General features: G+C 67.8%; 3 protein-coding genes across 5 annotated transcripts in view; 1 reads left to right on the forward strand and 2 right to left on the reverse strand.

Moving 5' to 3' along the window:
• LOC134508138 (serine protease 53-like) overlaps window positions 1–11,310 on the reverse strand; it is a 21,592-nt gene extending 10,282 nt beyond the window's left edge. Inside the window, 8 exon segments of the mRNA XM_063319249.1 lie at window positions 1,431–1,650; window positions 3,703–3,869; window positions 6,072–6,349; window positions 7,270–7,465; window positions 9,345–9,377; window positions 9,861–9,947; window positions 11,016–11,037; window positions 11,167–11,310. Coding sequence (XP_063175319.1) covers window positions 1,431–1,650; window positions 3,703–3,869; window positions 6,072–6,349; window positions 7,270–7,465; window positions 9,345–9,377; window positions 9,861–9,947; window positions 11,016–11,037; window positions 11,167–11,223 — 1,060 coding nt within the window. The 5' untranslated portion in view covers window positions 11,224–11,310.
• Window positions 11,311–11,347: 37 nt separating this feature from the next.
• On the forward strand, window positions 11,348–14,710 carry VKORC1 (vitamin K epoxide reductase complex subunit 1). The gene is made up of 3 exons (XM_063319247.1): window positions 11,348–11,655; window positions 12,587–12,696; window positions 13,944–14,710. The coding sequence occupies exons 1-3, from the start codon at window positions 11,492–11,494 to the stop codon at window positions 14,147–14,149; spliced, it is 480 nt and encodes a 159-aa protein (XP_063175317.1). The 5' UTR covers window positions 11,348–11,491; the 3' UTR covers window positions 14,150–14,710.
• Window positions 14,711–18,008: 3,298 nt separating this feature from the next.
• On the reverse strand, window positions 18,009–24,213 carry LOC134508131 (zinc finger protein 835-like). Of its 3 annotated transcripts, XM_063319240.1 has the most exons (4): window positions 24,018–24,213; window positions 23,801–23,863; window positions 18,165–20,116; window positions 18,009–18,134 (listed from the first exon to the last, which is right to left on the reverse strand). In XM_063319240.1, exons 1-4 carry the CDS (start codon window positions 24,040–24,042, stop codon window positions 18,009–18,011), a joined length of 2,166 nt encoding a protein of 721 aa, XP_063175310.1. In that variant the 5' UTR covers window positions 24,043–24,213. The 3 variants fall into 3 exon arrangements, with proteins under 3 accessions (XP_063175310.1, XP_063175309.1, XP_063175311.1); XM_063319239.1 differs by having other exon boundaries at window positions 18,009–20,116; XM_063319241.1 differs by lacking the exon at window positions 23,801–23,863 and having other exon boundaries at window positions 18,009–20,116.
• Between the last annotated feature and the right edge of the window lie 417 nt (window positions 24,214–24,630).

The raw sequence follows: 24,630 nt of genomic DNA on the forward strand, positions 1-24,630 counted from the left end.
AAGGGGTTAGGGGCGCCCCGCACCCCTATATCGCCCCCCCGCCCCATATATCGCGCCCCTCCCCCCGTATATCGCCCCCCCACCCCACATATCGCGGCTCTCCCCCCCATATCGGGGTGTCCCCCCCCCGATATCGGGTCGCCAAGGGGGTTAGGGGGCGCCCCGCACCCCTATATCGCCCCCCCGCCCCATATATCGCGCCCCCCCCCCGTATATCGCCCCCCCCCACCCCATATATCGCGGCTCTCCCTCCCCCTATCGCCCCCCTCCCCCGCCCCCTATCGCGGCCCCCCCCGCCCCCTATCCCCCCCCCCCGCCCCATAGCATGATCCCTCTCTGCCCCATATCGCCCCCCCCGCCCCATATCGCCCCCTCCCCCTCCATATCGTGGCCCCCCCACCCCATATCGCGCCCCCCCCCCCCGCCCCGCATCGCGCCCCTCCGCCCCTATCGGCCCCTCTCGCCCCCATATCGCCCCCTCCCCGCCCCATATCACACCCTCCCCACCCCATATCGCCCCCTCCCCCCCCATATCGCCCCCTCCCCGCCCCATATCGCCCCTTCCCGCCCATACCGCCCCCTCCCCGCCCCCTATCGCCCCTTCCCCGTCCCATATCGCTCCCTCTCCCCCCCACATCGCCCCTCCCGTCCCATATCGCCCCTCCCGCCCCCCTATCGCCCCTTCCCCGCCCCATATCGCCCCCTCCCCGCCCCATATCGCCCCCCCCGCCCCATATCGCTCCCTCTCCCCCCCATATCGCTCGCTCCCTCTCCCCCCATATCGCCCCCTCCCCGCCCCATATCGCTCCCTCTCCCCCCCCATATCGACCCCTCCCCGCCCCCTATCGCCCCCTCCCTGCCCCCTATCGCGCCCTCCCCGCCATATCGCGCCCTCCCCACCCCATATCGCCCCCTCCCCCCCATATCGCCCCCTCCCCGCCCCATATCGCCCCCTCCCCGTCCCATATCGCTCCCTCTCCCCCCCACATCGCCCCCTCCCCGCCCCCTATCGCCCCTTCCCCGCCCCCCTATCGCCCCCTCCCCTCCATATCGCCCCCTCCCTGCCCCATATCGCCCCTCCCCGCCCCATATCGCCCCCTCCCCCCATATCGCCCCCTCCCCCGCCCCATTATCGCCCTTCCCCGCCCCATATCGCCCCTTCCCCGCCCCATATCGCCCCCTCCCCGCCCCATATCGCTCCCTCTCCCCCCACATCGCCCCCTCCCCGCCCCCTATCGCCCCCTCCCCGTCCCATATCGCTCCCTCTCCCCCCCACATCGCCCCCCGCCCCATATCGCTCCCTCTCCCCCCCATATCGCCCCTTCCCCGCCCCCTATCGCCCTCTCTCCCCCCCATATCGCCCCCTCCCCGCCCCATATCGCCCCTTCCCCGCCCCACATCGCCCCCCCGCCCCCCCCCCCCCGGCTCACCCAGGCACTTGCCGTCCTCCAGGCCGGGGGGGGGCGGGGGCGGGGGGGCCACGAAGGCGCGGCGGGGCAGGCGGCGGCGCAGCCAGCGGGCGTGGGCCGCCAGGGCGGTGGCCAGCACGGGCCCGTCGGGGCGAGCGCAGCCCACGGCGAAGCTGAGGACCCCGGCCTGCACCCAGCGCCCCCCCGCGCCCGCGCACGCCACCGGCCCCCCCGAGTCCGCCTGCGGGGGGGCAGCCACAGCCGTCGGGCCCCACACGGCCCCACCGAGCGCCCCCCGAGCCCCACAGACCACCCACGGAGCCCCACAGAGCCCCATAGACCACCCATGAAGCCCCCCAGAGCCCCATAGACCACCCATGGAGCCCCCCAGACCACCCCCAGAGCCCCATAGACCACCCATAGACCACCCACGGAGCCCCATAGACCACCCACGGAGCCCCCCCGAGCCCCATAGACCACCCACAGAGCCTCACAGACCACCCACGGAGCCCCATAAATCACCCCCAGAGCCCCATTGACCACCCACGGAGCCCCCCAGAGCCCCATAGACCACCCACGGAGCCCCATTGACCACCCACGGAGCCCCCCAGAGCCCCATAGACCACCAACAGAGCCCCATAGATCACCCATGGAGCCCCCCAGAGCCCCATTGACCACCCACGGAGCCCCATAGACCACCCATGAAGCCCCCCAGAGCCCCATAGACCACCCATGGAGCCCCCCAGACCACCCCCAGAGCCCCATAGACCACCCCCAGAGCCCCATAGACCACCCCCAGAGCCCCACGGAGCCCCATAGATCACCCACGGAGCCCCACAGAGCCCCATCGACCACCCACGGAGTCCCCCAGGGCCCCATAGACCACCCACGGAGCCCCATAGACCACCCACGGAGTCCCCCAGAGCCCCATAGACCACCCCCAGAGCCCCATAGACCACCCACGGAGCCCCATAGACCACCCACGGAGCCCCCCAGAGCCCCATAGACCACCCACGGAGCCCCATAGACCACCCACGGAGCCCCCCAGAGCCCCATAGATCCCCCCCATAGCCCCCCCCCGTACCTGGCAGGCCCCCCCCGGCCACCCTCACTAGCCCCGGCACAGACCATGCTGACCCCGTAGCCCCACATAGCCCCCCGTAGCCCCCACATAGCCCCCCTCTAGCCCCACATATCTCCCCATAGCCCCCCTCTAGCCCCACATATCTCCCCATAGGCCCCATAGCCCCCCCCCGTACCTGGCAGGCCCCCCCCAGCCGCCCTCACTAGCCCCGGCACAGACCATGCTGGCCCCATAGCCCCCCATAGCCCCCACACAGCCCCCCTCTAGCCCCACATATCCCCCCCTAGCCCCTTCCCGACCCCCCATAGCCCCCCGTAGCCCCCCTCTAGCCCCACATATCCCCCCATAGACCCCCCCATACCTGGCAGGCCCCCCCCGGCCGCCCTCACTAGCCCTGGTGCAGACCATGCTGGCCCCGTAGCCCCACATAGCCCCCCATAGCCCCCCCATAGCCCCCCTCCAGCCCCACATATCCCCCCATAGACCCTTCCCGACCCCCCATAGCCCCCCTCTAGCCCCACATATCCCCCCATAGACCCCCCCATACCTGGCAGGCCCCCCCCGGCCACCCTCACTAGCCCCGGCGCAGACCATGGTGGCCCTGTAGCCCCACATAGCCCCCCATAGCCCCCACATAGCCCCCCTCCAGCCCCACATATCCCCCCATAGCCCCCCTATAGCCCCATAGATCCTCCCCATAGCCCCCCCCTCCGTACCTGGCAGGCCCCCCGGCCGCCCTCACTAGCCCCGGTGCAGACCATGCTGGCCCCGTAGCCCCACATAGCCCCCCATAGCCCCCCCATAGCCCCCCTCCAGCCCCACATATCCCCCCATAGCCCCCCTATAGCCCCATAGATCCTCCCCATAGCCCCCCCCTCCGTACCTGGCAGGCCCCCCGGCCGCCCTCACTAGCCCCGGCGCAGACCATGCTGGCCCCGTAGCCCCACATAGCCCCCACATAGCCCCCCTCCAGCCCCACATATCCCCCCATAGCCCCCCTATAGCCCCATAGATCCTCCCCATAGCCCCCCCCCCCCCGTACCTGGCAGGCCCCCCGGCCGCCCTCACTAGCCCCGGCGCAGACCATGGTGGCCCTGTAGCCCCACATAGCCCCCCATAGCCCCCCCATAGCCCCCCTCCAGCCCCACATATCCCCCCATAGCCCCCCTATAGCCCCATAGATCCCCCCCATAGCCCCCCCCCCCGTACCTGGCAGGCCCCCCGGCCGCCCTCACTAGCCCCGGCGCAGACCATGGTGGCCCGGGCGGGGCGGGCGAGGTGGGGCTGGCGCAGGCGGGAGTGGAGGCAGTTGCAGATGTGGGGCGTGAGCAGGTCCAGGGCCACCTTCTGGAGAGGGGCCCCGGCCGGCAGCGACACTGCGGGGGGGGGGGGGACACACGCGCGTCACCGGGGGGCACCCCATGGGGGGACATCGCCGTGGGGGGCCACCAACATGGAGACCCACCCCATGGGGGCCACCGCCATGGGGCCACCAACATGGGGGGCCACCAACATGGGGGACATTGCCATGGGGCCACCATCACGGGGGGACATCGCCATGGGGGGCCACCAACATGGAGACCCACCCCATGGGGCCACCAACATGGGGGGACATCGCCATGGGGCCACCAATATGGAGACCCACCCCATGGGGGACATGGCCATGGGGGGCCACCACCGTGGGGGGACATCGCCACGGGGGGCCACCAACATGGAGACCCACCCCATGGGGGCCACTGCCATGGGGCCACCAACATGGGAGGCCACCAACATGGACACCCACCCCATGGGGCCACCAACATGGGGGGCCACCAACATGGGGGGACATCGCTATGGGGCCACCAACATGGAGACCCACCGCATGGGGGACATGGCCATGGGGGGCCACCAACATGGGGGGACATCACCATGGGGCCACCACCGTGGGGGGCCACCAACATGGAGACCCACCCCATGGGGGCCACCGCCATGGGGGACATCACTGTGGGGGGAGAGGGGGACGGGGACCCACCATCATGGAGATCCGCCCCATGGAAACCCTGATGACCAAGCCCTGCCCCATGGAGACCCAGAACCGCCCCACGGAGACCAAGCCCCGCCCCACGGAGGCCCCAATGACCCAGAACTGCCCCATGGAGATTCAGCCCCACCCCATGGAGACCCAGAACCACCCCATGGAGACCCCGATGACCCAGACCCGCCCCATGGAGACCCAGAACCACCCCATGGAGACCCCATTGACAAAGACCCGCCCCACGGAGACCCAGAACCGCCCTATGGAGACCCAGAACCGCCCCATGGAGACCCAGAACCGCCCCATGAAGATGCTGATGACCAAGCCCCACCCCACGGAGATCAAGAACCACCCCATGGGAGACCCCAATGACCAAGAACCGCCCCATGGAGATCCAGCCCCACCCCATGGAGACCCAGACCCGCCCCATGGAGACCCCGATGACCCAGACCCGCCCCATGGAGACCCAGAACCGCCCCATGGAGACCCTGATGACCAAGAACCGCCCCATGGAGACCCAGAACCGCCCCATGGAGACCCCAATGACCAAGAACCGCCCCATGGAGACCCAGAACCACCACATGAAGATGCTGATGACAAGCCCCACCCCACAGAGACCAAGAACCACCCCACGGAGACCCCAATGACCAAGAACCACCCCATGGAGACCCAGAACCACCCCATGGAGATGAAGCCCCGCCCCATGGAGGCCCAGAACCGCCCCATGGAGGCCCCGATGACCAAGAACCGCCCCATGGAGACCCAGAACCACCCCATGGAGACCCCGATGACCAAGAACCGCCCCATGGAGACCCAGAACCACCCCATGGAGGCCTCATTGACCCAGAACCGCCCCATGGAGACCCAGAACCGCCCCATGAAGATGCTGATGACAAGCCCCACCCCACGGAGACCAAGAACCACCCCACGGAGACCCCAATGACCAAGAACCGCCCCATGGAGACCCAGAACCACCCCATGGAGATGAAGCCCCGCCCCATGGTGACCCAGAACTGCCCCATGGAGACCCCGATGACCAAGAACCGCCCCATGGAGACCCAGAACCGCCCCATGGAGACCCCAATGACCAAGAACCGCCCCATGGAGACCCAGAACCGCCCCATGAAGATGCTGATGACAAGCCCCACCCCACGGAGACCAAGAACCACCCCACGGAGACCCCAATGACCAAGAACCGCCCCATGGAGACCCAGAACCACCCCATGGAGATGAAGCCCCGCCCCATGGAGACCCAGAACTGCCCCATGGAGACCCCGATGACCAAGAACTGCCCCATGGAGGCCCAGAACCGCCCCACGGAGACCCCGATGACCAAGAACCGCCCCACGGAGGCCCAGAACTGCCCCATGGAGGCCCCATTGACCCAGACCTGCCCCATGGAGGCCCCGAACTGCCCCATGGAGGCCCCATTGACCCAGCCCCGCCCCATGGAGGCCCCATTGACCCAGCCCCGCCCCATGGAGGCCCCGAACTGCCCCATGGAGGCCCCATTGACCCAGCCCCGCCCCATGGAGGCCCAGCCCCGCCCCACGGAGGCCCTCACCGTTCTCGGCCACGTTGCCCCAGCCGGTGATCCAGCAGGGGGTGCCGAAGGCGAAGAGGTGCTGGGCCCGGGGCAAGCAGATGGTCCCCACCCGAGGCCCCAGGGCCACCGGGGACTCCAGGCGGGCCAGCGCCAGGTCGTGGCCGCCTTCCACTCGCCGGTAGCCCTCGTGGACCACCACTTCCACCACCGGCCTCTCCTGGCCCCCCGGCTCCTCCAGCCGGAGGCGGCCCACCACCGCCCGCCACTCCTTGAGCTCCGCGCGGCTACCGTTGGGCCTGGGGAGGTAGCCACCGTTGTCACCCCTGTCCCCTCCGGGTGCCCAACCGGGCTCGAGGTGGCCCCCGACCCCAGCCACGGTTGCCCCGGCCGTGGTTGAGTCGCCCCAACTGGGTTCGAGGTGGTCCAAGGGGATCTGGGCGGCCCCACCACGGTTCTGGGTGGCCCAGAGGGGATCTAGGTGGCCCCAGAGGGGATCTAGGTGGCCCCAGAGGGGATCTAGGGGTCCCAAAGAGGGTCAGGGTAGCCCAATGGGGATCCGGGTGACCCAAAGGGGGTCTGAGTGGCCCAATGGGGTTCTAGGTGGCCCAGAGGAGGTTCTAGGTAGCCCCGTGGGGTTCAAGGGGTCCCAAAAGGGATCTGGGGGGCCCAGCAGGGTTCTAGGTAGCCCAATGGGGATCTGGGGGGCCCAGCAGGGTTCTAGGTAGCCCCATGGGGTTCAAGGGGTCCCAAAAGGGATCTGGGAGGCCCAGTGCGGTTTTAGGTAGCCCAATGACGTTCAAGGGGTCCCAATGGGGATGTGGGTGGCCCAGAGGGGGTTCTAGGTAGCCCCATGGCGTTCAAGAGGTCCCAATGGGGATCTGGGTGGCCCAATGGGGTTCAAGGGGTCCCAATGGGGATGTGGGTGGCCCAGAGGGGGTTCTAGGTAGCCCCATGGGGTTCAAAGGGTCCCAATGGGGATCTGGGGGGCCCAGCAGGGTTCTAGGTAGCCCCACGGGGTTCAAGAGGTCCCAATGAGGATCTGGGGGGCCCAGAGGGGGTTCAAGGGGTCTCAAAGATGTTCTAGGTGGCCCAACTGATTTCTAGGTGGCCCAAGGGCACAGCGGGGGGGTCCCCAAGGCAGGGCCCAGCCCAGAACCACCCACCCCCCACCCCCCGCTGTCTCGCCCCCCCTCCCCCCCCCCCCCCAGTGACTCACCCCTGGAAGCAGTGGGCGGCCGAGAGGACCCACTGGGGGGTGACCAGGGTGCCCCCGCAGAAGTGCTGGCCCCGCAGCTGCAGACTCACTTGCCAGGGCCACTCGCCGGGGCGGGCGGCCGAGCCCCCCACCACGCGGCCCAGCTCCCGTTGACGCCCGCACTCGGGTTCCGCCACCTCGTCGTCGGCATCGACCCCTAGAGATGGGGGGCCCGGACACCTGGGTCCCCTATAGATGTGGGGCCAGGTCTCCTGGGTCCCTCCCGAATGCCTGGGTCCCCTATAGATGTGGGTCCCAGACTCCTGGGTCCCCCCTGAGCACTTGGGTCCCCTATAGATGTGGGTCCTGGACTCCTGGGTCCCCTATAGATGTGGGTCCTGGACTCCTGGGTCCCCTATAGATGTGGGTCCCGGACGCCTGGGGCCCCTCCTGGACTCCTGGTCCCCTATAGATGTGGGTCCCGGACGCCTGTGGCCCCTCCTGGACTCCTGGTCCCCTATAGATGTGGGTCCCGGACGCCTGGGTCCCCCCTGAGCACTTGGGTCCCCTATAGATGTGGGTCCCAGACTCCTGGGTCCCCTACAGATGTGGGTCCCAGACTCCTGGGTCCCTCCCAGACGCCTGGGTCCCCTATAGATGTGGGTCTGTTGTAAACACACCCCACACCCCGCCCCCCCCATCCCCCCCCATTCCAACCGTCCCGGGGGGGTTGCGACAGCCTGTGGGAAGGGGGTTGCGAAAGAAGTGGGGCCCGAACCCCTGGGCCCCCTATAGATGGGGGTCCCCAACCCCTGGGTCCCCTATAGATGGGGGGTCCCCTCCAGATGGGGGTCCCAAACCCCTGGGGCCCCCCTATAGATGGGGGTCCCAAACCCCTGGGGCCCCCCTATAGATGGGGGGTCCCCTCTAGATGGGGGTCCCCAACCCCTCGGTCCCCTATAGATGGGGATCCCAAACACCTGGGCCCCCTATAGATGGGGGTCCCCAACCCCTCGGTCCCCTCTAGATGGGGGTCCCCTATAGATAGGGGTCCCAAACCCCTGGGGCCCCTATAGATGGGGGGTCCCCAACCCCTGGGTCCCCTATAGATGGGGGTCCCAAACCTCTGGGCTCCCTATAGATGGGGGGGCCCCTATAGATGGGGGTCCCAAACCCCTCAGCCCCCTAAAGATGGGGGTCCCAAACCTCTGGGCTCCCTATAGATGGGGGGGGCCCCTACAGATGGGGGGTCCCAAACCCCTGGGTCCCCTATAGATGGGGGTCCCCAACCCCTGGGGCCCCTATAGATGGGGGGTCCCCTATAGATGGGGGTCCCAAACCCCTTGGCCCCCTATAGATGGGGATCCCAAACACCTGGGCCCCCTATAGATGGGGGTCCCCTCTAGATGGGGGTCCCCAACCCCTCGGTCCCCTCTAGATGGGGGTCCCCTATAGATAGGGGTCCCAAACCCCTGGGGCCCCTATAGATGGGGGTCCCAAACCCCTCAGCCCCCTAAAGATGGGGGTCCCAAACCCCTCAGCCCCCTAAAGATGGGGGTCCCAAACCTCTGGGCTCCCTATAGATGGGGGGGCCCCTATAGATGGGGGTCCCAAACCCCTGGGTCCCCTATAGAGGGGGCGTCCCCTATAGATGGGGGTCCCAAACCCCTTGGCCCCCTATAGATGGGGGTCCCCAACCCCTGGGCTCCCTATAGATGGGGGGTCCCCTCTAGATGGGGGTCCCCAACCCCTCGGTCCCCTATAGATGGGGGTCCCCAACCCCTGGGCTCCCTATAGATGGGGGGTCCCCTATAGATGGGGGTCCCAAACCCCTTGGCCCCCTATAAATGGGGGTCCCAAACCTTTGGGCTCCCTATAGATGGGGGGTCCCCTATAGATGGGGGTCCCCAACCCCTGGGCCCCCTATAGATGGGGGTCCCCAACCCCTGGGGCCCCAAACCCACCCCCCAAAATACTCGGGGGTTTCTCCCCAAAATGAGGGGGGCGGGACCAGCTCCCAGGTGAGGTGGGGTGGGGTGGGGTGGGGAGGGCCCCCCCCTCATGAATATGCGCAGCCTCATTTGCATATATCTTACCTTCCGGAGCTTCCGCAGCCCCAATTTCAGCGTCTGGGTCAGGAAAGGGGTGGGGGGTGTGTGTGTTAAAATAAGGGGGGGGGTTAAAAAAAGGAGTGGGGGGGGAGGGAGGCGGAGTGCGGGACCCACCCCCCCACACCCACCCCCCAGGGTGCCCCTCCCCCCCCCCCCCCAGCCCCACCCGTCGCCCGCGGGGGGGGCCCGTAAGCGTCCGGCTTCATTTTTGGGTTATGACTTGGGTTGGGGTTTTGTTTTTTTTTTTTTTTTTTTTTTCCCCTTTTTCCGGTACGACCGGTCGAGTCGGGGGGGGGGGAAATGGGGGTTGAGCCCCACCCAGACGCCCCGGTGTCGTCCCCCCACCCCCTCGGGTTGGGGGGGGGGGTAGGGGGACACATGGGGCCTTTTCCCACCCCCCACCAGAGGCCTGTGGGTCCCCCCCCCCCCAGGGGACACCTGGGGGTCGTGTGTGTGTGTCCGCCCCCCACCATTTTTGGGGTCCCCCCCCCCGAGACTCACGGGCCAGCAGCAGGAGCAGGAGGGCGACGGCGTGTCGAGGCGTGGGGAGGCGTGGGGAGGCGTGGGGGGCCATGGCGGAGACCTGGGCTGGCGGGAGGGGTCGGAGGGGGGGGGGTCCGTGTGTCCCTGGTGTCGGGGGGGGTGGTGTGGGGGCTGCCTGTGGGTCTGAGGGGTCGGGGGTGTGTGTGGGGGGGGTGTCCCTGGGGAGATCTCTGGGGGATTTGGGGGGTTCCATGTGGGTCCCTGTGGGTCTGAGGGGGTTCCTGGGGGTCTGAGGGGGGGCCTGGGGGGGATCTGGGGGGTTCCGTGAGGGTCCCTGTGGGTCTGAGAGGGTTCCTGTGGGTCTGAGGGGGGGCCTGGGGGGTTCCATGGGAGTCCCTGGGGGGCCTGTGGGTCTGAGGGGGGGGGGCGTCTGGGGGTCCCATGAGGGTCCCTGTGGGTCTGAGAGGGTTCCTGGGGGTCTGAGGGGGGGGCCTGGGGGGTTCCATGGGAGTCCCTGGGGGCCTGTGGGTCTGAGGGGGGGGGGCGTCTGGGGGTCCCTGGGGGTCCCATGAGGGTCCCTGTGGGTCTGAGGGGTTCCATGGGGGTCCCATGGAGGTCTGGGGGGGTTCTTGGAGTCTGGGGGGGGGGGTCCTGGGGGTCCCTGGGGGGTCCCTGGGGGGTCCCTGGGGGTCTGAGGGGGGGCGCCTGGGGGCCTGTGGGGGTTTCATGGAGGTCTGGGGGGGTTCTTGGGGGTCCCTGTGGGGTTCTGTGGGGGTCCCTGTGGGTCTGAGGGGGTCCGTCTGGGGGTCTGAGGTGGGGGGTGCCTGGGGGTCCCTGTGGGTCTGAGGGGGGGGGTGCCTGGGGGCCTGTGGGGGATCTGTGGGTCTGGGGGGGGGGTTCCTGGGGTGTCTGAGGGGGACTCATGGGGGTCCCTGTGGGTCCCTAAAGGGGGGTCCGGGGGGTTCCCTGTGGGATCCATGGGGGTCCCTGTGGGTCCGGAGGGGGGGTGTCCTTGTGTGGGGGGTTCCCTGTGGGTCTAAGGGGTCCCTGATGGGGGGGGGGGGGGGTGTTCCTGTGGGAATGTGGGGGTCAGTGAGGTACCTGTAGGTCCCGGGGGGGGTTCCTGTGGGTCTTATGGGGGTCAGGGGGTACTTATGGGTCCCGGGGGGATACCTGTGGGCCCCAAGGGGGGTTCCTGTGGGAATGTGGGGGTCAGGGGGTACCTATAGGTCCCGGGGGGGGGGGGGTACCTGTGGGCCCCAGGGGGCGTTCCTGTGCGAATGTGGGGGTCAGGGGGTACGTGGGGGTCCCGGGGGGGCGGTACCTGTGGGTCCCCGTCCGTCTCCTCCTCCGCCGCCTCTACCCCCCACCCCCGCCCCATCGCCGGCTTTTAACCCCTGGGAGCCCCGCCTCCCCCCCCAGCTCCGCGACGGACTACAACTCCCATCACCCCCCGCGCCCCGCTTCCGGGAGGGGGCGGCGCCTCAACGACCAATCAGAGCCGCGGCGTCGGAAGGAAGGGGCGGCGCCTCAACGACCAATCAGAGCCGCGGCGTGCGGGGGAGGGGGGGCGTGGCGCGGCGCCTCCGCCGACCAATCGTGGGCGGGGCGTCGGGGGCGGGTGGGCGGGGCGTGGCCGGCGGCAGCCAATGAAGGGCGCGGCGATGGCGGCGCGCGCGGCGCTGTGCGTGGCGGGCGCCGCGCTCTCGCTGTACGCGCTGCACGTGGAGCGGGAGCACGCGCGCGACCCCTCCTACCGGGCGGCCTGTGACCTGGGGCCCGCCGTGTCCTGCACCCGCGTCTTCGGCTCCCGGTAACGGCAACGGGGCGGGGGGGGGGGCGGACACGACAAACACACCGGGGCCACGGCGGGGGGGTGGTGGGAGGGGACTGGCCGGGGGGGCGACCGGAACAGGGGGAGGGAGGAGCGACGGGGTACCGGAAGCGGAGGGGGGGGCACCGGGGACCGGGAGGGTGTCGGGGAACCGGAGGGGGCACAACGGGGACCGGGGGGCTAGGGACAGCGGAACTGGCGGGGCGGGTGTCGGGGACCGCGCGGGGGGCACCGGGGAGCGGGGAGGGGTCGGGAAACCGGCGGGGGGAGGACCGAAACCGTGGGAGGGAGGAGCGGGGGGGGAGATAGTGGAAGCGGAGGGGAGACACCGGGCACCGTGGGGGGGGGACACCGGAACCGGTGGGGGGGTTGTCGGGGACCGGAGGGGGGGCACAGGGACCGGGGGGGGCCACCGGGGAGGGGCGGGGGGAGCAAAGGAGCGGCGCCACGTGGCGGGGGGCGTGGCTTTACGGGGGAGGGGGCGTGGCTTACAGAACGGGGCGGGGCGCATTGGGGTAATGGGAGGGGGCGTGGTTTTTTGGGGGGCGGGGCTTTTGAGGGGGCGTGGTTTGGGATGGTGTCTTCGGAAGGGGTTGCTGTGGGCGTGGCTTGGCGAGGGGGCGTGGCTTAGGGCTAGATACATTTAACGGGGGCGTGGCTTAGGGTTAGATGCACTTACAGGGGAGGGGGCGTGGCTTAGGGAAGGGGCGTGGCTTAGGGTTAGATGCCTTAAAAGGAATGGGGGTGTGGCTCGTGTGCCCCAATATGGGTGTGGGTTTGGGGGGGGCGGGGGGTAGGGACGCGGCTTGGGATTGGGTGGCTGCGGGAGGAGGGGGGGCGTGGCGTGGAGTCCACGCCCCCCCCGCCGCGCCATATATGGTGATTTGTGGGCGTGTCCCTCCCCCCGCAGGTGGGGCCGCGGGCTGGGGCTGGTGGAGCTGGCGCTGGGCAGGGACAGCCCGGCCAATGTCCCCAACGGCGCCGTGGGGGTCGTCTTCTACCTGCTGCAGGGGCTGCTGGGTACGGGGGGGGGGACGGGGGACATTGGGGGGGGTCACTGGGGGACACAGGGAGGAGGGACTGGGGACATGGGGGGGCACTGGGCGGTATTGGTGGCACTGGGGGCATTGGGGGCCATGAGGAGGGAGCCCTGGGGGCATTGGGGGGCATGGGGAGGGGGGACTGGGGGGCACTGGGTGGTAATGGGGACATTGGGGGGGCACTGGGGCCACCGGGGAGCCATTGAGGGGGACACTGGGGCCGTTGGGGGCCATTGGGGATGTTGGAGGGGGGCACTGGGGCCACCGGGGGGCCATCGAGGGGGGCACTGGCGCCATTAGAGGAGACACTGGGGCCATTGGGGGCCATTGGGGATGTTGGAGGGGGGCACTGGGGCCACCAGGGGGCCATGAGGGGGGGCTCTGGGGCCATTAGAGGGGACACTGGGGCCATTAGGGACACCGGGGGGCCATTGAGGGGGGCACTGGGGCCATTAGAGGGGACACTGGGGGGGGGGGGGGCACTGGGGCCACCGGGGGGCCATTAGAGGGGCCATTGGGGCCATTAGGGGGGGCACTGGGGCCACCAGGGGGCCATTGAGGGGGGCACTGGGGCCATTAGGGGGGACACTGGGGCCACTAGGGGCCATTGGGGACACCAGGGGGCCATTGAGGGGGGCACTGGGGCCATTAGAGGGGACACTGGGGGGGGGGGCACTGGGGCCACCGGGGGGCCATTAGAGGGGACACTGGGGACATTAGGGGCCATTGGGGCCATTAGGGGGGGCACTGGGGCCATTAGGGGCCATTGGGGACACTGAGGGGGCACTGGGGCCATTAGAGGGGACACTGGGGGGGGGGGCACTGGGACCACAGGGGGGCCATGAGGGGGGACACTGGGGCCATTAGGGTCCACTGGGGACGTTGGAGGGGGGCACTGGGGCCACCGGGGGGCCATGAGGGGGGGCTCTGGGGCCATTAGAGGGGACACTGGGGCCATTGGGGGCCATTGGGGCCATTAGGGGGGCACTGGGGCCACCGGGGGGCCATTGAGGGGGGCACTGGGGCCACTGGGGGGCCATGAGGGGGGGACACTGGGGCCATTAGGGCCCATTGGGGACCCTGGGAGGGACTGGGGACGTGGGGGGGGACACGGCGGGGGACCCTGGGGACACATTGGGGACACCGGGGATGTGGCGGGGCCCCTGGGGATGTGGGGGGGGGACACCCTGGGGACGTGTTGGGGACGCTGTCCTTCCCCCCCCACAGGGGCCGTGCCGGGTCGGGGGGCGTCGGCGGTGCTGTTGGGGACCTCGGTGGCCTCGGCGCTGGCCTCGCTGTGGCTAGCGGGGGTGCTGGCCTTCGGCCTCCAGGACCTCTGCCTCGTCTGCCTCAGCACCTACCTCCTCAACGGCCTCCTCCTCGCCCTCAACTGGCGGCGCTGGCGGCGCCTCCCCCGTCCCAAAACCGCCTGAAACGCACCCAAAAAAAAAAACAAAAAACAAACCCCTCAGTGTGGGGGTGGGGGGGTGGGGGGGCACCCTGGGGGTGGCCCTCCGTCTGTCCCCAAACATGGCAGGGCCCTGGTGTCTCGCTGGGTGCTGTTGTGTCGTGTGTCCCCCCCCTCCCCCCCCCCCCCCCCCCAAACCCTGTTACCCCCCCACACTATGGGGGGTCCCAGGCATCCGGGACCCCTAGAAGGGACCCAGGTGTCTGGGACCCCCTTACACCCCCCCCATGAGGGACCCAAGTGTGGGGGGACCCCCTTACAGCCCCCCCCAATAAGGGACCCAGGCATGCGGGACCCCCCATGAGGGACCAAAGTGTGGGGGGACCCCCTTACAGCCCCCCCCAATAAGGGACCCAGGCATGCGGGACCCCCCATGAGGGACCCAAGTGTGGGGGGACCCCTTTAAGGCTCCCCCATAAGGGACCCAGGCGTTGAGGACCCCCCCCATGAGGGACCCAAGTTGCTGGGGGGGGGGCCCTTGCAGCCCCCCAGTAAGGGACCCAGGTGTCTGGGACCCCTTGATTGCCCCCTCACAAGGGGCCTGGGTGTTGGGGACCCCCCTCATGAGGGACCCAAGTGTGGGGGGACCCCTTTAAGGCTCCCCCATAAGGGACCCAGGCATTGGGGACCCCCCCCATGAGGGACCCAAGGTGGTGGTGGGGGGCCCTTGCAGCCCCCCAATAAGGGACCCAGGCATGTGGGACCCCCTCATGAGAGACCTTCATGTGGGGGGACCCCCTTGCAGCCCCCCAATAAGGGACTCAGCCATTGGGGACCCCCCCTCATGAGGGGCCCAGGTATGGGGGAACCCCCTTGCAGCCCCCCAATAAGGGACTCAGCCATTGGGGACCCCCCCCATGAGGGACCCAGGCCTCTGGGACCCCCATCCCCTCCCCTAATAAGGCACCCAGTTCTCTGGGACCCCCCCCATGAGGGACCCCAGTGCAGGGGAACCCCTTGCAGCCCCCCAGCAAGGGATCCAGGCCTCTGGGACCTCCCTATGAGGGCCCAGGTATGTGGGGAGCCCCTTACAGCCCCCCCAGTAAAGGGCCCAGGCATGTGGGTCCCCCTCATGAGGGACCCAAGTGCGAGGGGACCCCCTTGCAGCCCCCCAACAAGGGACCCGGGCCTCTGGGACCCCCTCACGAGGGAGCCAGGGATCTGGGGACCCCTTCCCCCCCCACCACCCCAAGGGATCCAGGCACCGGGGAGCCCCTCCCGAGGGCCCCAGCCGCCTGGGGGGGTGCCCCCCACACCCTTCCACCGACCCCCCACTAACGCACCGGCGGAGCAGGGCCCGGGGGCCTCCTGTCACCTCCCGGGACTCCATTTCCCGTCGGGCCTCGCAAAATGGCGCCGCCCCCCCACAAAATGGCGCCGGGGCCGTTCCCGCCCTTCGGCGCGGCGCGTGCGCAGTGCCCCGCCCCTCCCCGGTCGGGCCGAACCATTCTGAGGGGAGCGGGGGGGGGGGGGTGGCAGCGGACGGGGCCACGCTGAGGGGAGCCGGGGGGGGACTCGGACGCCTGGGTCCGCTGGCTGGTGAGTTGTGGGGGGGTCCCGGACGGCTGGGTCCCTTTTTTGGGGGGAAACTGAGGGAAAATGGGAGTCCGGGATGCCTGAGTCCCCTCTTGGGGGGTGTCCCGGACGCATGTGTCCCCTTTTTGGGGGAAAACTGAGGAAAAAAGTGAGTTCGGGACGGCTTGGTCCCCTCTGGAGGGGGGGTGGGAAATGGGGTCCCAGACCCCTGGGTCCCGGTTTTGTGGGAAAGTGAGGGAAAAAGGGAGTCCGGGACGGCTGGGTCCCCTCTGGCGGGGCGAGAAAGGGGGTCCCCAGCGCCTGGGTCCCGTTTTTGGGGGAAACTGAGGAAAAAAGGGAGTCCGGGACAGCTGGGTCCCCTGTGGAGGTGATTTGGGGGATGTCCCGGATGCCTGGGTCCCTTTTTTGGGGGGAAACTGAGGAAAAAAAGGGAGTCCGGGACAGCTGGGTGCTCTCTGGGTGGGTGGGAAAGGAGGTCCCAGACCCCTGGGTCCCGTTTTGGGGGGAAACTGAGGGGAAAAAGGGAGCCTGGGACGGCCGGGTCCCCTCTTGGTGGTTGTCCCGGACGCACGTGTCCCCTTTTTGGGGGGAAACTGAGGGAAAAAGGGAGTCTGGGATGGCTGCATCCCCTCCTGGGGGTTGGGAAAGGGGGTCCCGGACGCCTGGATCCTGTTTTTGGAGGAAACTGAGGAAAAAAGGGACTCTGGGATGGCTGGATCCCCAGTGAGACGTCGGTGGTGGCACCCGTGGGGACATCTGTGGTGGAACCCATGGAGATATCAGTGGTGGCACCCATGGGGACGTAGGTGGTGGCACCCATGGGGACGTCGGTGGTGGAACCCATGGCCGTGATGGGACTCACGGGGACCTCCAACGTGACACCCCTGGCCATGGGGACCTCCAAGACGACACCCTTGGTGATGCCCCCGAGGACATGGGCATTGACACCCCCAGGGACGTCCCAGGTGACTCCCTTGGGGACCTCCAAGGTGGCACCCACCAGGACCTCCAGGACGCCTCCCGTGGGGACCTCGGTGATGCCACCCCCGGGGACGGCCTTGCCCTGCCCGCCTCCACCACCTTGGGGAGCCGCCACAAGTGTCCCCCCTGCACCACCACCGGCCCCACCCCGGCCCCGCCCACCGCCCCTGGAGGTGGTGGCCCCAGGTCCAGAGGTGCCACCAGCGCCATGGATGTGACCACCACCTCCGGAGGTGCCACCACCAGGTCCAGAGATGCCACTGCCATGACGGCTGCACCCACCACCTCCAGAGGTGCCACTGCCATGTCCGGAGGTGCCACCACCACCAGGTCCAGAGGTGCCACCTCCACCACGTCTGGAGCCACTGCCACCACAATGGATGCATCCAAAGCATCTGGAGATGCCACCACCACCACGTCCGGAGATGCCACCACCACGGTGGCCACGTCCAAACCATCTCAAGGTGCAACCGCCCGGTCCAGAGGCTCCACCACCACAAGGGCTGTATCCAAAGCATGTGGAGATGCCACCACCAGCATCGAGGGACGCATCCAAAGTATATGGAGATGCTGCAACCACGGTGGACACGTCCAAAGCATCTCGAGGTGCCACCACCCAGTCCGGAGATGCCACCAGCACCCGGTCCAGAGGTGCCACCACTACAAGAGCTGCGTCCAAAGCGTCTGGAGATGCCACCACCACCACGAGGGATGCATCCAAAGCATCCGGAGATGCCGCCATGCCTCTCCCGTGCCAAAAGAAGGGTGGGGCTTCCTCGGGGGGGGTGGTTCCTCTTGTGGCCCTGCCCCTTTCCTCACCCCCTTCGGGTGTAAATGGGTAATAAAAGGCCAAGTTTCCGCCTCCATCTCTCCCTGACCCCGCCCCCAACATGGACCCAGGCGTCCGGGCCGCGACCACTCACCAATTTGGGGGTTTCACCACCTTTATTTGTGTCCCACCCCCTCTGGCTCCCAGCCAATGGCAGCAGAGCAGTCCCACGGCTCAGCCAATCGCGTGGTGCCATCCACACCCCGCCCTCCTGCCCGGCCAATGGTTGCTCAAGATCCAGGCCAATCCTCTGTCAGTATTCCCCCCCCCCCCGGCCCTTGCTATCGACCAATCCTGTGACAGCCCCGCCCCACCCCATCATTCATAGTCAATCCCATGTTAGCCCCGCCCCCTCCCCTCAGCCAATCCCCTGCTAGGGTCCCTCGTCATCCAATCCCGTGTCAATCCCCACCCCCCCAGCCCCACCCACCCCTCAGCCAATGGCGTCATGGAGTTGTCCATCCCCACCCCACCCCCCTCAGGGCGCCTGGGTCCCGGGGAGAGGCTCCGCCCCTCGGGGGTGCCCCACCATGGGGAGGTCCTCCGTGGGGTGCTCCACCTTGAGGTGCCCCACCATGGGGAGGTCCTCCGTGGGGTGCTCCACCTTGGGGTTCCTCTCCATGGGGTGCTCCACCTTGAGGTGCCCCACCATGGGGAGGTCCGCCACGGGGTTGTCCACCTTGGGGTTCTTCTCCATGGGGTTCTCCACCTTGGGGTGCCCCAGCAGACGTGGGTGCCCCTTGGAGCTGCTGGTCTTGGGGTTCTCCTCCACGTTCTCCAACCCTTGGTGCCCCCCAAGTCTCTTGGGCTTTGGGTGCCCCTCCGATGCCTTCAAGCTTGGTTGACCCTCCGACGTCTCCAAGCCCTGTTGAACCTCAAAGCCTGGCTGACCCCCCATCACCTTCAAGCCTGGTTGAGCCTCCAACATCTTCAACCTTGGTTGACCCTTCAAGCCCGGTTGACCCTCCGACATCTCCAAGTCCAGTTGACCCTCCAAGCCTGGTTGACCCTCCAACGCCTTCAAGCCTGGTTGACCTTCTAAGCCCTGTTGACCCTCCAGTGCCTTCAAGCCTGGTTGACCCTTCAAGCCTGGTTGACCCTCCAACATCTCCAGGCCCAGTTGACCCTCCAAGCCTGGTTGACCCTCCAACACCTTCAAGCCTGGTTGACCCTCCAACGCCTTCAAGCCCTGTTGACCCTCCAAGCCTGGTTGAGCCTCTGACGTCTTCAAGCCTGGTTGAGCCTCTGACATCTTCAAGCCTGGTTGAGCCTCCAACATCACCAGGCCCAGTTGACCCTCCAAGCCTGGTTGACCCTCCAACGCCTTCAAGCCTGGTTGACCCTCCAACGCCTTCAAGCCTGGTTGACCCTCCAACGCCTTCAAGCCCGGTTGACCCTCCAAGCCTGGCTGACCCTCCAAACCCGGTGGACCCACCACCGCCCCCGCACCCTCCCCGGCCAGCGCCGCCCCTTGGGCCTCCTCCAGGTGGACCCTCTCGTGGGTGATGAGGTTGGAGCTCTGGCTGAAGCGGCGGCCGCAGCGGCTGCAGCCGTAGGGCCTCTCCCCGGTGTGCGTCCGCCGGTGCTGCTCCAGGTGGGCGCTGCGGACGAAAGCCCGGCCGCATTCCCCGCAGCCGTAAGGTTTCTCGCCAGTGTGGATGCGTTGGTGCCGCACCAAGGTGGAGCTCATGCCGAAGCTCTTGCCGCACTCGCCGCAGCGGTAGGGCCGCTCGCCGGCGTGGGTGCGGCGGTGGAGGGCCAGGTTGGAGCGGAGGGCGAAGGCTTGGCCGCACTCGCCGCAGGCGAAGGGCCGCTCCTCCCCGTGGGCCCGTTGGTGGCGGGCCAGCGCCGAGCGGAGCCCGAAAGCCCTCCCGCACTCGCCGCAACGGTGGGGCTGCAAGCCCAGGTGCAAGCGCCGGTGTTTGGCCAAGGTGGCCCCGTGGCCGAAACGTTTGCCGCACTCGCCGCAGGCGAAGGGTTTCTCGCCGCTGTGGCTGCGCTGGTGCTGGATGAGCTCGGAGCTCTGGACGAAGCCCTTGCCGCACTCGCCGCAGCGGAAGGGTTTCTCGCCGCCGTGGGTCTTGCCGTGCTTGAGGAGGTTGGCCCGTTGGGCGAAACTCTTGCCGCACTGGCCGCAGCGGTGGGGCCGCTCGCCGGTGTGGCTAGCTTGGTGTTGGAGGAGGTCGGAGCTGCGGTAGAAAGCTTTGCGGCACTGGCCGCAGGCGTAAGGCCGCTCGCCGGCGTGGGCCCGCCGGTGTTTGAGGAGGTTGGTGCTTTGGCTGAAGGTCTTGCCGCAGTCGGGGCAGGCGTAGGGGCGTTCGCCGGTGTGGACGCGGCGGTGCTGGGCCAGGTTGGAGCTCCAGCCGAAGGTTTTGCCGCAGTCGGGGCAGGCGTAGGGGCGCTCGCCGGTGTGGGTGCGGAGGTGCTGGGCCAGGTGGGAGCGTTGGGCGAAGGCTTTGCCGCAGTGGCCGCAGGCGTTGGGGCGTTCGCCCGTGTGGACGCGCCGGTGCCGCTCCAGCTTGGACCATTGGCCGAAGGATTTGCCGCAGTCGCTGCAGATGTAGGGGCGGGGGGCGGCCGGGGGCGCTGCGGGGAAGGGGGCGCGTCAGGAAGGGGGCGATGGGGCCCCCGACGCCTGAGTCCCCTACGGATGTGGGTCCCGAACCCCTGGGACCCCTATGGATGTGGGTCCTGAACCCCTGAGTCCCCTCTAGATGCGGATCCCAGACACCTGGGTCCTCCCCAAACGCCTGGGTCCCCTATAGATGTGGGTTCCGGAGACCTTGGTCCCCTATAGATGAGGGTCCCCTACAGATGTGGGTCCTGAACCCCTGGGTCCCCTATGGATGTGGGTCCCCTATAGATGTGGGTCCCGAACCCCTGCGTCCCCTATAGATGTGGGTCCCCTATAGGTGTGGGTCCTGAACCCCTGGGTCTCCTATGGATGTGGGTCCCCTATAGATGTGGGTCCCGGACGCCTGGGTCCGCCCCGAATGCCTGGGTCCCCTACAGATGTGGGTCCCAGACAACTTGGTCCCCTATAGATGTGGGTCCCAAACCCCTGCGTCCCCTATGGATGTGGGTCCCCTATAGATGTGGGTCCCGGACGCCTGCGTCCCCTATAGATGTGGGTCCTGAACCCCTGCGTCCCCTATAGATGTGGGTCCCCTATAGGTGTGGGTCCCGAACCCCTGGGACCCCTATGGATGTGGGTCCCCTATAGATGTGGGTCCCGAACCCCTGCGTCCCCTATAGATGTGGGTCCCCTATAGGTGTGGGTCCTGAACCCCTGGGACCCCTATGGATGTGGGTCCCCTATAGATGTGGGTCCCGGACACCTGGGTCCTCCCCGAACGCCTGGGTCCCCTATAGATGTGGGTCCCGGAGACCTTGGTCCCCTATAGGTGTGGGTCCCGAACCCCTGGGACCCCTATGGATGTGGGTCCCCTATAGATGTGGGTCCCAGACGCCTGGGTCCTCCCCAAACGCCTGGGTCCCCTATAGATGTGGGTCCTGGACACCTTGGTCCCCTATAGCTGTGGGTCCTGAACCCCTGAGTCCCCTATGGATGTGGGTCCCCTATAGATGTGGGTCCCGGACGCCTGCGTCCCCTATAGATGTGGGTCCTGAACCCCTGGGTCCCCTATGGATGTGGGTCCCCTATAGGTGTGGGTCCCGAACCCCTGGGACCCCTATGGATGTGGGTCCTGAACCCCTGAGTCCCCTCTAGATGCGGATCCCAGACACCTGGGTCCTCCCCAAACGCCTGGGTCCCCTATAGATGTGGGTTCCGGAGACCTTGGTCCCCTATAGATGAGGGTCCCCTACAGATGTGGGTCCTGAACCCCTGGGTCCCCTATGGATGTGGGTCCCCTATAGATGTGGGTCCCGAACCCCTGCGTCCCCTATAGATGTGGGTCCCCTATAGGTGTGGGTCCTGAACCCCTGGGTCTCCTATGGATGTGGGTCCCCTATAGATGTGGGTCCCGGACGCCTGGGTCCGCCCCGAATGCCTGGGTCCCCTACAGATGTGGGTCCCAGACAACTTGGTCCCCTATAGATGTGGGTCCCAAACCCCTGCGTCCCCTATGGATGTGGGTCCCCTATAGATGTGGGTCCCGGACGCCTGCGTCCCCTATAGATGTGGGTCCTGAACCCCTGCGTCCCCTATAGATGTGGGTCCCCTATAGGTGTGGGTCCCGAACCCCTGGGACCCCTATGGATGTGGGTCCCCTATAGATGTGGGTCCCGAACCCCTGCGTCCCCTATAGATGTGGGTCCCCTATAGGTGTGGGTCCTGAACCCCTGGGACCCCTATGGATGTGGGTCCCCTATAGATGTGGGTCCCGGACACCTGGGTCCTCCCCGAACGCCTGGGTCCCCTATAGATGTGGGTCCCGGAGACCTTGGTCCCCTATAGGTGTGGGTCCCGAACCCCTGGGACCCCTATGGATGTGGGTCCCCTATAGATGTGGGTCCCAGACGCCTGGGTCCTCCCCAAACGCCTGGGTCCCCTATAGATGTGGGTCCTGGACACCTTGGTCCCCTATAGCTGTGGGTCCTGAACCCCTGAGTCCCCTATGGATGTGGGTCCCCTATAGATGTGGGTCCCGGACGCCTGCGTCCCCTATAGATGTGGGTCCTGAACCCCTGGGTCCCCTATGGATGTGGGTCCCCTATAGGTGTGGGTCCCGAACCCCTGGGACCCCTATGGATGTGGGTCCCCTATAGATGTGGGTCCCAAACGCCTGCGTCCCCTATAGATGTGGGTCCCCTACAGACGTGGGTCCTGAACCCCTGGGACCCCTATGGATGTGGGTCCCCTATAGATGTGGGTCCCGGACGTCTGGGTCCTCCCCGAATGCCTGGGTCCCCTATAGATGTGGGTCCGGAGACCTTGGTCCCCTATAGATGAGGGTCCCCTACAGATGTGGGTCCTGAACCCCTGGGTCCCCTATGGATGTGGGTCCCCTATAGATGTGGGTCCCGGACGCCTGGGTCCCCTATAGATGTGGGTCCCCTACGGACGTGGGTCCTGAAGCCCTGAGTCCCCTATGGATGTGGGTCCCCTATAGATGTGGGTCCCCTATAGGTGTGGGTCCCGAACCCCTGGGACCCCTATGGATGTGGGTCCCCTATAGATGTGGGTCCCAAACGCCTGCGTCCCCTATAGATGTGGGTCCCCTACAGACGTGGGTCCTGAACCCCTGGGACCCCTATGGATGTGGGACCCCTATAGATGTGGGTCCGGAGACCTTGGTCCCCTATAGATGAGGGTCCCCTACAGATGTGGGTCCTGAACCCCTGGGTCCCCTATGGATGTGGGTCCCCTACAGATGTGGGTCCCGGACACCTTGGTCCCCTATAGATGTGGGTCCCCTACGGACGTGGGTCCTGAAGCCCCGAGTCCCCTATGGATGTGGGTCCCCTATAGATGTGGGTCCCAAACCCCTGCATCCCCTATAGATGTGGGTCCTGAACCCCTGGGTCCCCTATGGATGTGGGTCCCCTATAGATGTGGGTCCCGAACCCCTGGGACCCATATGGATGTGGGTCCCCTATAGATGTGGGTCCCGGACACCTGGGTCCGCCCCGAATGCCTGGGTCCCCTACAGATGTGGGTCCCGGACACCTTGGTCCCCTATAGATGTGGGTCCCAAACCCCTGCGTCCCCTATAGATGTGGGTCCCCTACGGACGTGGGTCCTGAACCCCTGAGTCCCCTATGGATGTGGGTCCCCTATAGATGTGGGTCCCAAACCCCTGCGTCCCCTATAGATGTGGGTCCCCTACGGACGTGGGTCCTGAACCCTTGAGTCCCCTATGGATGTGGGTCCCCTATAGATGTGGGTCCCGGAGACCTTGGTCCCCTATAGATGAGGGTCCCCTACAGAAGTGGGTCCTGAACCCCTGGGTCCCCTATGGATGTGGGTCCCCTATAGATGTGGGTCCCGGACGCCTGGGTCCCCTATAGATGTGGGTCCCCTATAGATGTGGGTCCCAAACCCCTGCATCCCCTATAGATGTGGGTCGCAAACCCCTGGGACCCTATGGATGTGGGTCCCAGACGCCTGGGTCCTCCCCGAACGCCTGGGTCCCCTATAGATGTGGGTCCTGGATGCCTGGGTCCCCTATGGATGTGGGTCCCGAACCCCTGAGTCCCTTATAGATGTGGGTCCCAGACCCCGGTGTCGCCTATAGATGTGGGTCCCGGGCACCGGGGTCCCCTATAGATGTGGGTCCCGGCCGTCGGGGTCCCCCCGGCTCTCACCTGCCGCCGGCTCCTCGGGGGGCGTCTCCTCAGCGGCTCCGGCCGGGGCCTCCGTGGGGCAGCCTGAAGGTGGGGGGGGGGCAAACGGACATGTCAGGGGGCCCCGGCGTCCGGGACCCACATCTATAGGGGACCCCGGTGCCCGGGACCCACATCTATAGGGCGCTCAGGCATCCGGGACCCACATCTATAGGGGACTCGGGCAGCCGGGACTTACCTGTGGGGCCGGGGCTGGCCTGCATCGCCACGGGGTGGGGGTCGCTGTGGGTCCCGGACGCCTGGGCCCCCTATAGATGTGGGTCCCGGCTCCCGGGTCCCCTATAGATGTGGGTCCCGGCTCCCCACAACCGGCTGATGCGAAGAAGGGGGGCGTGGCTTCTTGCTGTCCACGCCCACCCCGACGTCACTTCCTTTCCGCGCCGCCACGCCCTCCCCATAGCAACAAACGGGGGGTGGGGGGGAGAAAGGGGTGGGGGCGTGGCCCCTCCGCTAAGCCCCGCCCCCCTCATCGCGCGCGCGGGGATTGGCCGGCGGGAGAAAGGGAGGCGTGGTTTTGGAGGGCGGTGGCGCTGATTGGTCGTCGGCGGGGAAGGGGCGGGGCCGGGCGGTGCCACATCCGGGTCCCGGCGGGGAGCAGAGCGAGAGGCGGCGGCGGCGGCGGCGGGGAGGGGGGGGGGGAAGGTGAGTGGGGGCCCCCGGGAAGGGGGGGGGAGGAGGCGGGGGGCGTCGCCATGGCAACCGCCCCATCGCCATGGCAACCGCCCCATCGCCATCGTCCCGACGGGCCTGGGCCGCCGTGGGGTGGAGGTTGGGGGGCGCCCGGATTCCTG

The sequence above is a fragment of the Chroicocephalus ridibundus genome, chromosome 32, assembly GCF_963924245.1.
Source record: "Chroicocephalus ridibundus chromosome 32, bChrRid1.1, whole genome shotgun sequence".
Lineage (NCBI taxonomy): Eukaryota > Metazoa > Chordata > Aves > Charadriiformes > Laridae > Chroicocephalus > Chroicocephalus ridibundus.

Coding starts and splice junctions, on each gene's coding strand:
- VKORC1 (XM_063319247.1), top strand. CDS start 11,492: ATGAAGGGCGCGGCGATGGCGGCGCGCGCGGCGCTGTGCGTGGCGGGC. Junction 11,656..12,586: donor ACCCGCGTCTTCGGCTCCCG/GTAACGGCAACG, acceptor CTCCCCCCGCAG/GTGGGGCCGCGGGCTGGGGC. Junction 12,697..13,943: donor CCTGCTGCAGGGGCTGCTGG/GTACGGGGGGGG, acceptor CCCCCCCCACAG/GGGCCGTGCCGGGTCGGGGG.
- LOC134508131 (XM_063319239.1), bottom strand. CDS start 24,042: ATGCAGGCCAGCCCCGGCCCCACAG. Junction 23,864..24,017: donor GGCCAGCCCCGGCCCCACAG/GTAAGTCCCGGC, acceptor CCCCACCTTCAG/GCTGCCCCACGGAGGCCCCG. Junction 20,117..23,800: donor CCCCGAGGAGCCGGCGGCAG/GTGAGAGCCGGG, acceptor CCTTCCCCGCAG/CGCCCCCGGCCGCCCCCCGC.